Below are 16,959 nucleotides of genomic sequence, written 5' to 3' on the forward strand. Positions count from 1 at the left end.
CTGTTAGGTAGTCTGAAATCTGCCTTCTATTACTCTTGCTAAAGAGATAAACCTTCCTTCCTTTTTTTATATTTCTATTTACTTCCATATTCAGGGATGCTGCAACGACCTTATGATCACTGATTCCCTGTTCTGCACTTACAGAGTTGAAAAGTTTGTGTCTGTTTGTTATCAGTAGGTCCAAGATGTTATCTCCACGAATTGGTTCTCTGTTTAATTGTTCGAGGTAATTTTCGGATAGTGCACTCAGTATAATGTCACTCGATGCTCTGTCCCTACCACCCGTCCTAAACATCTGAGTGTCCCAGTCTATATCTGGTAAATTGAAATCTCCACCTAAGACTATAACATGCTGAGAAAATTTATGTGAAATGTATTCCAGATTTTCTCTCAGTTGTTCTGCCACTAATGCTGCTGAGTCGGGAGGTCGGTAAAAGGAGCCAATTATTAACCTAGCTCGGTTGTTGAGTGTAACCTCCACCCATAATAGTTCACAGGAACTATCCACTTCTACTTCACTACAGTATAAACTACTACTAACAGCGACGAACACTCCACCACCGGTTGCATGCAATCTATCCTTTCATTGCAAAAAGGAATGTCATTGTGTTATCTGAAGCACCATACTGCCACAAATTTACCAGAACAATGTAAGACAGTGTAACAATGGATATTTAGTCAACTGTGCTGTAGCGTAACTACTGCTGACCCCAAAACCCTCAATGATAACTGTATTCACTGTGAAGAATATATTGTCTTAGAACAAAGATCTAACAACAGTAATAAATGATGGAACAAATGTTCTTCATTTTGTGATTCTTATAAGAGGTTATCTAAAACTGGGGAGGGGGGACAGTTCAAATAACTTGCAAATGGGATTATTTGCAAAGCTTCTTGGATTAAATTATTTTTTGTTTCACCCACTGACCAGCTGACTATTGATTCAAATGTGTAATGGTAGGTTAAATAATATTCAGTCTATGTAGGAATAAGTTAAAGCACATCTCTAACTGCCAATACACTCACTGCCTTGTCTACCTCTGTAAGGAGATATATGGCAAAGGGGAATGGCCTGATGGCTTTCTTGCAATTGGTCATGATACTAACTGAGAAATACCAAAAAATGTGAAGAGCGTAGGACTAGTGGCCTAATTTCTCATGCAGCTAAAGAATTATTGAGAGTGCTGAAGGCTATATGGCTAGCTGGACAGATGGATTGGGCACAAATAGTTTGGATTTAGAGGAGGAAAAGGAAGAGAAGATGCTATTGGCCTGATAAGAATCACAGGGGAAAGATATATGGAGAATGATAGAGAAATTTATGCTGTTTTTATTGATTTGGTTGGTTTAAAAAAAGGGGGGAACGGACCAAACAGCTAGGTCATTAATTCCCACATGTCCTGGGCTCCACACAAACACGACTAAACGACCAGACTGTTCCAGGCATAGATGGACTCCAGGACAGTAGCTACCAAAGGATGACGAGGGTAGCACTGGTTGATAGCTTGTAGGTTGCTCAAGGATTCAGTACACAGAAGAAATGACTCCCCAGAGCATGAACGGATGTGCTCAAGAGCACGAGATATAGCCACCAGCTCTGCAGTGGAAACACTGCAGCCATCGGGGAAGGCTCCATGGACATATGCGAAGCCGATGTGAACATCAGCCATCGGTGGAAACCACTTCATGGCCTAAGTAAGATATCAAGAATCGAGATGAAGCGACAGCAGAGTGCCGTGGGGTGAACTGAGTTCTTTGGGCCAGTGAAAGGTCTAGGCGAAGCCACGGCCTAGGTGTATACCGTCAAGGTGTATGTGAATGGACCTCGAGTATAGGTGGTAAAGGCAAGGACTTCAGTTCAGATAGAAGGGGGTCAGATGCGAACTGCAATTGTAAGCCCTGAACTGGGCTGCCAATGCAGGAGATGAACCGCCAAGGTTGGATAAAGGAGACGGTAATTCAGATGAGCAGGAGAACTGTGAACGTGTGCAACATAGCTGGCAAGCAGTTGTGCATGTCCGACCTACAATAGAGGGACTCCAGCTTCCACAAGGATGCTGATCACAGGGCTTGTCCTAAAAGCTCCTGTCGCTAGTCGAATGCCACAGTGGTGCACTGGGTTGAGTAAACGCAATGCTGAGGGTGCCGCCGAGCCATAAACCACACTCCCATAGTCAAGGTGGGATTGAAAAAGGGTTCTGTATTGCTGCAGCAATGTAGAGCGATCTGCATCCCAGTTGGTGTTGCTCAGGCAGCAGAGGGCATAGAAGTGCTGCCAGCACTTCCACCTAAGCTGACGAAGATGAGGAAGCCAAGTCAATTGGACATTGAAAACCAGTCCTAAAAATTGATACATCTCCACTACAGTGAGAGGATTGTCAATAAGCTAAAGTTCTGGGTCCGGATGGACAGTACGATGCCGGCAGAAGTGCATAACACATGACTTTGCGGCCGAAAACTGAAAGCTGTGGGCTAGAGGCCATGACTTCGCCTTGTGGCTGGCTCCCTGTATGCTCCGTTCAGCAACACCTGTACTGGTGGAGCAGTACAAAATGCAGAAGTCGTCTGCATACAGAGAGGATGAGATGGACGGCCCTACAGCTGCTGCTAGACCGTTAATAGCCACTAAAAATTGAGATACACTCAATACAGAGCCCTGTGGGACCCCCATTCTGCTGGATATGGGGGAAACTGTGGGAGATGCCAACTTGGACATGGGAAGTACGAAGCGACAGGAAGTTCTGGATAAAAATTGGGAGAGGGCCTCAGATACCCCACTCGTATAATGTGCCAAGGATATGATGTTGCCAGGTGGTCTCATACGCATTTCGTAAATCATAAGAGACAGCAACAAGGTGTTGGCATCTGATAAAGGCTTTTCGGATGGCAGACTCAAAGGACACAAGGTAATCAGTGGTACAGTGACCCAGGCAGAAGCTACCCTGGCATGGAGCCACTATGCCATGTGATTCCAGGACCCAACCCAACCACCGACACACCATACGTTCCAGTAGCTTAGAAAGAATGTTGGTGAAGCTGATGGGCCGACAGCTTGTAGTCAGACAAGAGGTGTTAATCATCTGGCTGTGGAACTGATTGGGCCCAGGAGCTGTGTCTGGGCAATGTACAAGGGCACTGAGGAACTCCCACTTTGTAAATGAGGCATTATAGGTTTCACTGTGGCGTGTAGTGAACGAGAGGACTTTTTCCTCCATCTGCTGTCTGAGAGTGCGAAAGGCTGGAGGGTAATTCTCCGATGCGAGCACAGTGCTCAGCAAAGTGCTTGGCAATCGCATTTGCATCGGTAGATAACACGCCATGTATGTTAACACCGGGAACACCTGTTTGGGTCTGATACCCAAAAGCTCATTTAATTTTTGCCCAGACTTGGGAACGTAATGTATGGCACCCAATGGTTGAGTTGACAAGTACCTCTCCCAACACTCCCGTTCTTCTCTGTTGATAAGCTAGCGAATGTGGGCACAGAGCCGTAAAGGCTATGAGGTGCTCCAGGGAAGGGTGGCGCTTATGCCACTGTAGAGCTCACCGACATTCCTTAATTGCCTCAGCGATTTCCGGCGACCACCAAGGGACTGTCTTTTGCTGTGGCATCCTAAAGAACAAGGGTTCGCATTTTCCGCCACAGAAATGATCATTGAAGTTACCTGCTCAACCACCACATCAATGTTAACATGTGGGGGTGATTCAACGGTGACAGCAGAGGTTAAGGCTTCCCAGTCTGCCTTGTTTAAAGCCCATCTGGGTAGGCACTGTGGCCCTGATGCTGGGGCAGTGACAGGAAGATGGGAAAGTGATGACTACCACACAGGTCGTCATGTGCTCACCAGTGGACAGATAGGAGAAGGCCAGGACTCCAAACTGAGAGATCAGTGGCCGAATATGTGCCTTGTGCCACACTGAAATGTGTGGCAGCTCCAGTATTTAAGAGGCAGAGGTTGAGTTGTGACAGTAAATTTTCGACACCTCTGCCTCGGCCAGTAAGACCTGTGCCACCCCACAAGGGGCAATGAGCGTTAAAATCTCCCAAAAGTTGGAAAGGTTTAGGGAGTTGATCGATCAGTGGAGCCAATGCGTTCAGGGGTACTGCATCATCTGGAGGAAGATATACGTTGCAGACAGTTATTTCCAGCGTCGTCCTTATCCTGACAGCCACAGCTTCAAGAGGGGTTTATAGGGGCACGGGTTCACTGCATACTGAGTTCAGGACATAGACGCCAACTCCACCTGGCACTCTATTATAGTTGCTACGGTTCCTGTAATATTCCTTATAGCCACTGAAGGCAATGCAAAAAGCAGGTGTAAAGCTTAACAGTTGCTGTAGCTCAGCCAGGTGCTGAAAAAAAAAAAAAAAAAAAAAAAAAAAAAACCTCCACAATTCCACTGGAGGAGGAAGTTATTGTGAGGATGGGAAGGCATGAAGCGCGCAAGGAGGCAGGTTATGCCTCCGGGTCACCTGCTGCCTCTGACTGAGTATTTGTAGCCATTTCTATGGTGGATGAGGCATCAGTGAGATCCAGGTCCGCAGGAGATGCTAAGATGTCCACTGCATCCTCAGATGCGGAATTGATAGGGAGTGGTGATGTTGGGGCCACCAGAGGGTCCTGTTTCTTCCAGACTTTTTCTTAGTTTGCTTGCACTCTCACTTCTCTTTAGAGGATTGCTGGGAAGATTTCTCCAAAGCAGCTTCAGGTACGGAGGAAGACCGTGAAGCTCTTCGTCCAGCAGTTTTTGGCTTCTTTATCCAGTGGTGAGTGTCCGCCATGGCATTAGTGGAGGCCTTGGGAGAGAGGGCCCAAGGGACCCCTTCCAAACGAGAGGAGCCGGAGGACGCTGTTGCTTCTCTGGCAGGGGGCAGGGGGGAGAAGACCGGTGCCCTCTGTGTTTGATGGGGGGGGGGGGGGGGGGCTTGCTCATGAAACAGGTGCTTTTGGAGCAATGGAGGAAGATTTGCCTCCTACCACCAAGCGGGTGGAAGTATTCTGGTGGCCCGGAGGGCCCACTGTTCGTGGCACAGAGTGAGGAACCACTGGCACCTGGAACGGCGATGGTGACGTAACTGCAGTGTATGTCGACGTCAACCAAATTGGGTTTAATCTTTTGAATTTACGTTTAGCCTCTGTATAAGTCAACTGGTCCAGGGTCTTGTACTCCATGATTTTCTGTTCCTTTTGGAGTACTGGGGAGTCTGGTGAGTACGGGGAGTGGTGCGCTCCACAGGTGATGCAAGTGGGAGGTGGTGCACATGAAGTATCAGGGTGCAGTGGACGTCTGCAGTCTCGACATGTGGTGTTAGAACTGCAGCGGGAAGACATGTGCCCCAACTTCCAGCATTTAAAGCACCGTATAGGAGGAGGGACGTAGGGTTTAACATCACAGCGGTAAACTGCCACCTTGACCTTTTCAGGCAATGAATCACCCTCTGTTGTCATTGGGTTCCTGGTAAACGTGCCAGATGAAATTAACACCATGACTTTCTAAATTAGCGCAGAGCTCATCGTCAGACTGCAAGAGGTGGTCACGATGGAAAATAATCCTCTGGGCCATGATGAGGCTTTTATGGGGAGTGATGGAAACAGGAATATCACCCAGCTTGTAACAGGTGAATAGCGCTTGGGATTGGGCTGGGGATGCTGCCTGAATCAAGACTGCACTGTTTCGCATCTTGGACAGCGCTGTCACTTCTCCAAATTTATCCTCAAGTGTTCAATGAAAAATTGAGACTTCATAAGTAGAAAAGAGGCTCCAGTGGTTCTGCTACAGATTAAAAAACGAAGTGAATATGGCTCTCTTTGTTCTGTAGCTCTACATTCCTCCCATGGTGTAGTGAGGGAGGGAAATTTGGGGTCATACTTGTTGGCATTGTATTCTATCTTGCCCTCCTTAGAGACTGCTGGTGCCATACGGTCACCAGCAGGAGATGACTTAGTCTGCTTCATTGCAGGTCATCCGACCTGATGGCACCCACTCTGATCAGGGGCTCTCCCTATGGGCACCACCCAGCCACAGCAATGGCCACCTGGCATGATGGCTGTTGCCGGGAATCTTGATGCCCCAGGAAGACAGGCATGTACTCCTTAGCATACTTGGGGAGTTTACAGCTCAGGCATCAGCAGTGCAATCGCTGTGTTGTTAAGGAGCTACCACCAAATGGGTACATGACGGCCCCACCACAATGGACTGGCTACCGTGCTGGATATTGGGTGCACAGAAACCCAATATTGTCATGGGGGCGAAAGAGGACAGGAGACAATGGGAGAAGATGAGATACCCCAGAAAGTGTCCTCGCCCAAACAGTTGAATCGCAGGTGGAGATGCAAAGCCATGACAAGAGATACAGGAGAATGAATCTAAGGGCACTTGTGCACCACATAAGGAATCCTTCCCCATATGGCCCGCACTTCCATAGAATTTTTAAAGTAGCAGGTCAAACCATAGAATGGGACCTGAACTTGGCTGAAAAGTGTGAGACTTCTTTTAGTTGCCTCTTACGACAGGCAAGAATACCTCAGGCCTATTCTAACCCTTGGACTCGCAGGGGGGATATTGATTTGGGAAAAGATTTCAACAGAGTACAATGGAAAAAGCTGATTGATATTTTGAAGAGAAAAGGAGCAGATGGGAAAAAGAGATGATTGATACAGAATCTATATTTACAACAGACAGCAAGAATAAGGACTGAAAATTAAATGTCTGAAGCAAGTAGCATTGGAAAGTGTGTTAGGCAATTTTGTTGCCTCTCCCCTTTACTGCGCAAGTTATATCTATAAGAGATTATTGTGACAGGTTTAGATGGAAAAAGAGGAGTGTGTACTGGTAGAAAGAGCACAGAATGTATACAATTTGCTGGTGATACGGTATTAGTGGTAGAAAGTGAACAAACTTTAAATAAAATGCTAAAAGATCTCAATGATGCTTGAGTGGAATATAGGACGAGAATCACTATTGCAGAAACAGAGAGTATGGTGATCAGCATAGGATGGAGACTGAAATATATCAAGATAGGACAAGTTGTTATTAGCCAAGTAAGAGCATGTAAATATCTTGGAAGTATGATTACTGAAAACTTGGAGATTCCACCAGGAAGTAAAAACTCAACTGCTGTAGTTGAAAAGGCATTCAATGAAAAGAGGAGATTATTATGTGGCAAATTAGATAAAAGTCTGAGGAGGAGACCTGGAAGGGATTTTGTCTGGAGTGTTGCACTCTCTGAAGCAGAAACATGGGCACTGAGACAAGACGATGAGAAAAGGTTAGAAGCACTTGAGATGTGGATGTGGAGGAGAACGGAGATGATATGCTGAATTGAAAGAGTAAGTAATGAAAGAGTGTTGGAAAGTTTTGGTGAGAGGAAAAGATTGCTGTAGGTTATAAGAGAAATGAATAAGAACTGAATGGGTCATACCAGGAGACGGGAGTGCCTGCTAACAGACACTTTGGAAGGTGTAGTTCATGGGATGAGATTGAGAGGAAGGAGGAGATACAAGATGAAAGATGACGTAAATAAGTGGAAATTATCTGGACTTGAAGAGGGTGGCAGAAGACAGACCACATGAAAACCTGCTTTGGCCAGGACACTGATGACGATGACTGTATCATGCGTTTTCATTTGGAAGTAAAGTCTGGAGCTAGAGCTTCAATGTGAAAGACTTTGATTTGTGACAAATACTTTATGATTACATACTGGGGTTTGGACATGAATATGGAAACACGACAAACACAACACTTCACCATGCCTAATTCATGTTAGGAAAATTGTTTGCACTCAAAAAGCTTCCAGTCATCTCCAAACGGACAAATACAGGTCCTGTATGATTTTCAAATAGTGGCAAGTTCACATAACAATGATGGGAGATGGATGGTGATCACACACCATTCACCCCATACTAAACCACAAAGGCCAGGGGAGATGCAAGAACTCGTCCTCATACTCACAAAACCAATTCCAGATGGTAAGAGCTGCGTAAACAGGGGCCCTGTTATCATTGAACACAACATCACCACTGGGAAACAAACATTGTACCATGGGATGGACATGGTCAGCCAAAATGGTCATGTAGTCCTTGGCAGTAATGTGGCCTCACAGAGTAACCACGGCACCCACAGAGTAACACAATATGGAAGCACAAACTGCCTATTGGCTCCTGTCTCGGGTTCTTCGGCTGACGTTCATCTAATCACTTAACCCCCACCCTGGTTCACTCTTGGGACATAATCTTGGCCAGAAGTTGGAAACAGTGTGAAATAAAACTCATCCGACCAAATGACATTTTTCCATTGCCGCACAGTCCTGGTTTTATTGCTTTGGCACCTCGTTTTCCAGTAACAGAGATTTGCATAACTGACGAGTGGATTTGGAATTCCAGCTCACCCTGAAATTCCCTGCTTCTGGTGCTCCCTCAGTGTTGTTTTGATGCCGAAAGAGTTCACGAATGTGACATCCAGTTCTCCAGTGATTTTTGCAGCTGTTGTCCTCTATTTTTCGTTTAAGTCATATTCTGTGATGGTCTATCATGATCACTTAACACACTTTTGTCCAAATTGTGACTTAGCACATGATATTTTCCTTCTGCTGTTCTTGGGTGTGGTATAAATCTTCGATATGGTGCCTCTTGAAACACCATGCAGTTTGGTTACCTTGGTTACGGAAGCACCCCATCAAACAAGCCCAAATTCGAATTCACTTAGCTCTGACACAACCACACATAACGTCATTCTGGCTATGACTGACACTTGCAATATATTGAGGACATCACACACAGGTGCTGTTCATGGTGAAATAAAACAGCACAACCTGCAGGCTTGGCTAGCATCTGCACTTGGTGTTCAAGTGTGCATTTCTCACGGTGTTTCCATATTTTTGTCCACCCCTATACTGTTATTGCCTGTTGAGTTCTTTTACTAATTAATGGCTAAATAAAACATATTCATTAACCACAATTAATTTTTCCATTTTTGCATCTTGGTTAATCATGTAATACTTTGTTTTCTTTGAACACTGCTCCACAGTTGCATCCGTAACTCTCAGTTTTTAGTTTATTTTTCATAGTAAGGTCAAAACTGCATAACAGTGTCAAAATAAACTAAAAATTGGCTGCTTTGCAACTTTACTCAATGATGGATTAGAAAGCAGACAACGATATTTTTGACGACTCTATTCCACACGCAGCTGATAACTTTTGATTTATTTTCCGCGCTAGTGTATAACTTCATGCTTAATATGAAAAATAAACCTAAAACTGACAGATGCATCTGGTATTCACTCACGAAAGATGTCACTGTCTGCTTTCTCGTCCACAATTGAGTAAAGCTGTAGAGGAGTAATAGGCAAGAATAGAAATGCAGAAGAGGAGTAATCAAATCAGGGCAGATATGATGAAATAAGAATGTTACACAAGGGGGCTCATGACAAGGATGAAACTTTCTGAAACACTCCTCAGATCTGCAGCTCAACTGCCATCATCAAGATGCAGTGAGCTTTTTCTTTTTTTAAAAAAAAAAAAAAAACACACAGTGGTGTTCTTTTCCGACAAGCAATGCTATTTTAAGGGAACTTACTTTGGTCTTGCTGTACTGCTTGGGTTTTCTGCCTTATTTGATTTCTTGAGAATTGGCAGTTTAGTAATTTTTTCATTTTAATAGATAGTAAAATACCTATGGTATTCCCTGACTATGGAGACTCCTATTTTTTTATCATGTAGTAATTATTTTGCTTTGCTTAGTCTGACTGGAATTACTAACATTCCCATACAGAAAACAGGACTCTTATTTTGTGGAAAAATATTGTGCAAACAATTAAACTGATTTATTCAAGTAAAAATTATAATAGTTTTGCTTCAGAAGATAAGGTGAATGAGTTTTTGGACAATTTCAATTTAGCCACAGAACTTAAAAGAGTCATGGAATCTTGAAACGCATAAAAACCAGAATATTAAGACTTACCCATTTAAAGACAATTAAGATGGATCTAATCACCAGCTGGGGTGACATGAAAAACTTGCCAATGTTCCGTGTCCAAGATGTCATGTAATTAGGAAATCTCTCACTGGATAAAAAGTTTGGATGCATTGCGATACCTGTTTCACAAAACTGTTTCCAGAATGATGGAGACAACTGAGCTAGCCAAGAGATTAAAACTTGTGTTAAACTCTGCAGTGCTCTGTCTAAGGAAATAATGAACCAAAAAGCTGTTTTATGCCTGCATTGCCCTTAGGAAGCTCCCGTATTGTGTTGATCTCCAGACAGAACTATTTCACTTTACACATTCTCCCTCAATACTGTCCTACGGTCTAAGCTCTTGAGACAAAGAAGCTAAGGCCAAAAAAGAAACTATTTACAAAAGCACGCAGTAAGAAAATTATTTTAAGTTGAAAATCAAAACATCTTGTACACGTCTGTAGTTAATAACAAGTGTGAAATTAGGGTGAATTGTGCAATTCGAAAGCACAACATCATAAGTAAAATAATTTCCATATGGAATGTGCATCCTTATCTATGGTTCAGATCAGAGTTTCATACTCTAGTGCTCAAATCTATAAAATGTTAATGGCAGGAAATTGAAAATTCCCAGATATTAAAAACTGAATAAAAGAATACCACATTAGCAACATCTTTTACAGTTCATCAGGATATCAGAACCTGGAGAAGCAAATTCCACATACCTTGTAACACCTATTTTTGACATATTTTGTATATGTATCAATATTTCTACGTCATTTTGTAGTGTTGCTTATGTGGTGTGTTGTAGTTATTATTGAAATTCTTTGACTCTGTATACATATTTCAATTATGTGAACTTTTTGAACGATAATGTTTAAACTGTGCTTGTGGATTTAAATAACTACTGGAATGATTGTTACATAATGTACTATAAATGACTTGGTCCATAGCTAGGGAATGTAAGGTTGAATTTAAAAGATGTGGGGAAGCCCCGCACCTACAGAAGTAGCCTGGCGGAGTGGAAAAGGTGAGGTTGGCACGCAAGTGGCAACTTGTCCTTTGTGCTGGGTAAGGAGTTTGACCTGAGCAAAGCTGTGGTTAACATCTCATTAGCAGTAGTGGATTATTGTGGCTCATATTCTTGGAGTTTTGAGGCCAGAGGAGTTTAAGAGCAGTATTTATGGGCCTCGGATGCTGCATCTGGTGATAACATTATCATAGCATGGGTATTGGCCCTATAAAAATATAATTCCAATGGCAAAAAGATCTGTAACAGGGAAAGGCCAACAGTACTGCCATGACTGTATCACCATGAATGTTAACAGCCTTGGCAAATTACGCCACCAGTACCACCAGCCTTCTATTAAATTGTTTATATTTGGCACTCTGTAAATGGACCAGGTATTTGTGAATTTTGGTTGATTTTAATAATAATCATGGTGCTACTAAAAACTCTATCTTATACCCCCAATTATCCCAAATTGCAAATCTGGACAGTAATCCTACCCTACTGAATTTAATTCTGAGTGCCCTAATTTATTATGGAAAGACTTCTTCAGCGGTTGTAAAAATAGCTATGATTGCTTTCTAATGTGTGGAGTTGCAGGGTTTTAAGTTCAGTTTTATAGTTTAAGAAATACTCCACCGCCAGGGCATTTTTAAATCAATCTGCAGTCATTTTCTTAAATAATTTGCCTTATTTGAAAAACTTTCTGAAAATAGTAAAGTTGATCTGAAGTAAAAAAGATTATTAATTGTTGCATTTATGCACTTCGATCAGAATTATAAAGTTTTATCAATGTTCACTTCACGAGAAAGTGTTTGAATTTAAATTTAATGTTGTTTTGGCATTTGCACAGCCAAATATATTTAAAGTATGTTAAAAGATTGCTTATCAAAGCACATTTGTTATTTAAAGATTTATAGTTAATGCCTCATACATTCCAAAAACTCATGAATTCTGTTCTGGTGGGGCTGTAGGAGGAACCTAGCAGAAGCGTTACATTGAAGAAGGATGTGATTGTGAAAATCCAGGCAGTGTTCTTGGATTTCTAGTTTTCTACTTCTTCAACAACTGTATTATGTTCTATCTGCTACATATTATGGTGAGACCTACCCCCTTGGGAGTAATAAATAATTGGTTATTGAAGCATAGGTAGATCCATAGGTTACATTGTTAATCTAACTGCAATCTGATCAAGTCCTCTAGAATTTTGCATTCCAGTCTTAACATTCACATTTTACATTTCTCATGACCATTTGTGGAAAGTAAAATGAAGATTTAGTTGCAAACCTTGTGATAGATCCAATATTCCTGAACTGTAGTTGTTTCTTGTGCACTCTGGCACAGCAGCATTTGGCCTTTCTTAACAGTATAAGCGCTAGGACTAACCTTCACCTCCTCGTGTCAATTGGTAAACAGAAATACCACATAGCTGTACAGGCAAAAGAAAATCCTTATCATTTTACAAAGCCCAAAGCCAACAGAGTGTACGTTCTACATTTTCTTAAGGGGGAAGGGGTGGAGGGAGAGCACACAGACTAGTTTCAGAATGCGTAGGAAGCTTTTCCAGTAGGGCTACTTTCAGCAGTGAAAGAGAGTTTCACATTACTTACTTCCTCTATTTTGTTGTTCCACAAATTCTGGTGATTCACGTATCAGAGAGTCTTGACGACTGAAACGGAATCCTGTAAAATTAGGCCGGTAAAGCTGGAAACCAGTTTTACTTCTAGAAGGCATCTTTTTTCCAACTGGAGGTAAAACATAGTTTGGCAACCCCTGTCGATCAGATACAAGTATTTGCCTTCGTACCCCAATATCTTCAGGACAGCTATGACTGATAACAGTAAGAGAATGCTCAACTGGAGGAACATCATGGTTATCTGATGTGATCACATCTTCAATTTCTTCACCTTCTGCCACACACTGCCCTGTTTTTTGAGAAGCACATATCTTACTCAGACTGAAGTTTTCATCATTATGTAGTCTTTGGGAAGTTATGGAACTTCTTGGTTCTCTGGAAGTCCTGGAATTTATAAGAGAATAAAAAATTTAACACTAAAAGAAATCAAGTAAGTAACAAGAACAAGTACAGAGAAAGAAAAGATAATATCTCGGAATGTATATATTCATTATTAACTTCTTATGTCACTATCAGAACAAAACCATTTTCATTAACACTGACCAATGTCTCAAAACAGGCACAATAATCAAATAATTTGAAACATGGGCTTGAGTGCAGAGAGAGAGAGAGAGAGAGAGAGAGAGAGAGAGAGGTGTTAACAGTCTTAAAGATAGTAACTTTTAGTGGGACGAAAAATGAAATTATATCTGCACACTACTGAATGTTCTGGAAGTTATAAGGTAATGTTAAAACAGTGGCGGCTTTGAAGTTCTATCTTTGTTTCACATTATATCACTTTATGAATAAAATCAGACTGCTCTAAGTGGGTGTATGAACTTAAAACACTTACAAATCTTGGTTCTATAATGTACTCTGGGTCTATAGTCTGACACAGGATCAATGGCAGTTCATGCAGGCCAAAATAAGGATGGGGATAGCATTATTGTTGGTTCCAAGAGACATACATGTACTTTGCACTTGATGAAAAAATGTACTAGTATACCGCGAATTATGCCTCTCGCTTGCTTGTGTAGAATTTGTCGTTCAGCACCATTATCAGCATTGAAAATTCTCGAAAAGAAATAAAAATTCACTAAATAACTCACTATGACCACATATAAAGCTCGTATACATACAACATTCACAGCAGAGCACTCAGAAAACTACTGAATTTTCACTGCCTGTTGGAGAACGTTTGATGTAGGCATGCAGAACAATTCTGAACTCTCTCACCATCGTTACAGACTCCAACTATGGCAGACAATTGTACTACTTCTTTACAATTGGTGAATTTGAGAGAATTTATAGTCATATTGACTGTTTTTCTTCTATGCATACAAAATTTATAAGAATGTTTTGAAGGAAAATTAGCTGAGAAAACTAATACACAACTGGCTATTAAAATTGCTACACCAAGAAGAAAAGCAGATGATAAACAGGTATTCATTGGTCAAATATAATATACTAGAATTGACATGTGATTACATTTTCACGCAATTTGGGCGCGTAGATCCTGAGAAATCAGTACCCAAAACAACCACCTCTGGCCGTAATAACGGCCTTGATACACCTGGGAATTGAGTCAAACAGAGCTTGGATGGCATGTACAGGTACAGCTGCCCATGCAGCTTCAACACAACACCACAGTTCATCAAGAGTAGTGACTGGCATATTGTGATGAGCCAGTTGCTCGGCCACCATTGACCAGACGTTTTCAGTTGGTGAGAGATCTGGAGAATGAGCTGGCCAGGGCAGCAGTGAAACATTTTATGTATCCAGAAAGGCCTGTACAGGACCTGCAATGTGTGGTCGTGCATTATCTTATTGAAATGTAGGGTTTCGCAGGGATCGAATGAAGGATAGAGCCATGGGTTGTAACATATCTGAAATGTAACGTCCACTGTTCAAAGTGCCGTCAATGCGAACAAGAGGTGACCGAGACGTGTAACCAATGGCACGCCATAGCATTACGCCGGGTGATACGCCAGTATGGCGATGACGAATACACACTTCCAATGTGTGTTCACCGCGATGTCGCCAAACACGGTTGCGACCATCATGATGCTGTAAACAGAACCTGGATTCATTCAAAAAAAAAAAAAAAAAAAAAAAAAAAAAAAAAAAAAAAAAAAAAAAAAAAGACGTTTTACCATTCGTGCACCCAGGTTCGTCGTTGAGTACACCATCGCACGCGCTCCTTTCTGTGATGCAGCATCAAGGGTAACCGCAGCCACGGTTTCCGAGCTCATAGTCTATACTGCTGCAAACGTCATCAAACTGTTCGTGCAGATGGTTGTTGTCTTGCAAATGTCCCCATCTGTTGACTCAGGGATCGAGATGTGGCTGCACGATCCGTTACAGCCATGGGGATAAGACACCTGTCATCTCGACTGCTAGTGATACGAGGCTGTTGGGATCCAGCACGCCCTCCCGGATTACCCTCCTGAACCCACCGATTCCATATTCTGTTAACAGTCATTGGATCTCGACCAACGCGAGCAGCAATGTCGCGATACGATAATCCGCTATCGCGATAGGCTACAATACGACCTGTATCAAAGTCGGAAACGTGATGGTACACATTTCTCCTCCTTACACGAGGCATCACAACAACTTTTCACCAGGCAATGCCGGTCAACTGCTGTTTGTGTATGAGAAATCGGTTGAAAACTTACCTCATGTCAGCATGTTGTAGGTGTCGCCACCAGTGCCAATCTTGTGTGAATGCTCTGAAAAGCTAATCATTTGCTTATCACAGCATCTTCTTCCTGTCGGTTAAATTTCGCGTCTGTAGCACTTCATCTTCGTGGTGAAGCAATTTTAATGGCCAGTAGTGTAAATTATGAGACAGAACTGCTAACCAGTACTTACTGCTGACAGACACATATAAAAATAAAAGGAACACAGCACCCACATTTCAGAAATACTAGTAGAGAGAGGGATATGTTCGGGAAGATTAAAAAGAAAAGGCAGGTTCCTCTGGCCTCAGAATTAGAAAGACCCACCTGTAGTGAGGATCAGGGTTCACGAAGATGAAGCAGAAGGCATCAGAGAAAGTAGGTCACAGATGGTATATTGGTAAATGTTGTACCAGCTTCAGCCTGGGGATGATGATAACACACTGAGAAGTAAACACCTATTAAGGGGAAGAGAGACGAACAGTTCAATTAAGAATTAGGACAAAAGAAAGGGTTATGGAATAATCAAAAATACAATAATGAAAATGAAAATAATAATAATAATAATAATAAACCCCGTGGAGGCCCGGGAAAAGAATAGGACTCCGGTATGTTCTGCCAGTCGTAAGAGGCGACGAAAAGAACAAACCACTAATAGGGCTAACCCCCCTTTCAGTGTGATTACTTGGTTCAGGACAGAACTAAAGACGCCTCGGACAAGCGCCGTCATGGTCGGGGACGAAGCTTGAACCCTATGCCCGCCCACAATGGTAATGACACTTCTAGCCAACTGGAAAATGATGTAAATCCAAATAGAGGTGTTTTGCAGGATATGCTTCCTGCAACCACCCTAGAAGGAAAACAAAGACAGAGGATGAGATGGTCAGATGAAGTCAATCGACACCTCATGTTCTGTTATTACCAAGCAACAAACCTAGGAACCAACACAACTGGATACAGATCACAAGTATACACAACATTTATTACCAGATACCCGGAATTAAAATTTTTAACAGAACAACGACTAGCTGATCAGATCCGTATAATAATAAAAAATAACAGGATACCCCAGTCAGAATTAGAAAACATCAAACAACAAGTACAACAAATACTGGAACAAAATAATGTGCAATTAGAAGAAGAAGAAAATACAGTAATGGACTCAAACATCCCAGGGAATACAAACAAAGAACAAAACGCATCAATTAAACAATCAGAGGAAAACGAAATCTTAAGACAGCCACCAGAACAAGCACAAATAGAACACGAAGTGACACACATGTTAGATATAGAAGAAAAATTGCAGCTGACATATACAGAATACAAAGACACAAATACAGACATTAGACCATTCTTGCATAGACCACCAAATAACCCACAAGTCGAAACAACAATAATAACTATCAACACAATCATACACAACAAAATAAATGAAAATCCAACTATGTAAGAGTTACAACTACTGGTTTATGTAGGACCACTCACTACACTACATATACACACTAGGCAGAGATCAGAACCAACCAACACACAGAAGAAACCCACAAAACTTCATCCCTTCAAACCCAGAACCTCCCACAGAAGAACCCCAAAAGTGCCCCACTTGTGACAGGATACTTTCCGGGACTGGATCAGACTCTGAATGTGGCTCTCCAGCAGGGATACGACTTCCTCAAATCCTGCCCTGAAATGAGATCCAT

At 42.2% G+C, this 16,959-nt stretch overlaps 1 protein-coding gene across 1 annotated transcript in view; it reads right to left on the minus strand.

The window, feature by feature from the left end:
* Window positions 1-16,959, minus strand: part of LOC126175654 (uncharacterized) — a 145,610-nt gene that overhangs the window by 95,076 nt on the left and 33,575 nt on the right. Inside the window, exon 3 of the mRNA XM_049922555.1 lies at window positions 12,574-12,983. Coding sequence (XP_049778512.1) covers window positions 12,574-12,983 — 410 coding nt within the window. The remainder of the gene's footprint in view (window positions 1-12,573; window positions 12,984-16,959) is intronic.

This window comes from Schistocerca cancellata, chromosome 3 (genome assembly GCF_023864275.1).
Source record: "Schistocerca cancellata isolate TAMUIC-IGC-003103 chromosome 3, iqSchCanc2.1, whole genome shotgun sequence".
In the NCBI taxonomy this organism is placed as follows: Eukaryota; Metazoa; Arthropoda; class Insecta; order Orthoptera; family Acrididae; genus Schistocerca; species Schistocerca cancellata.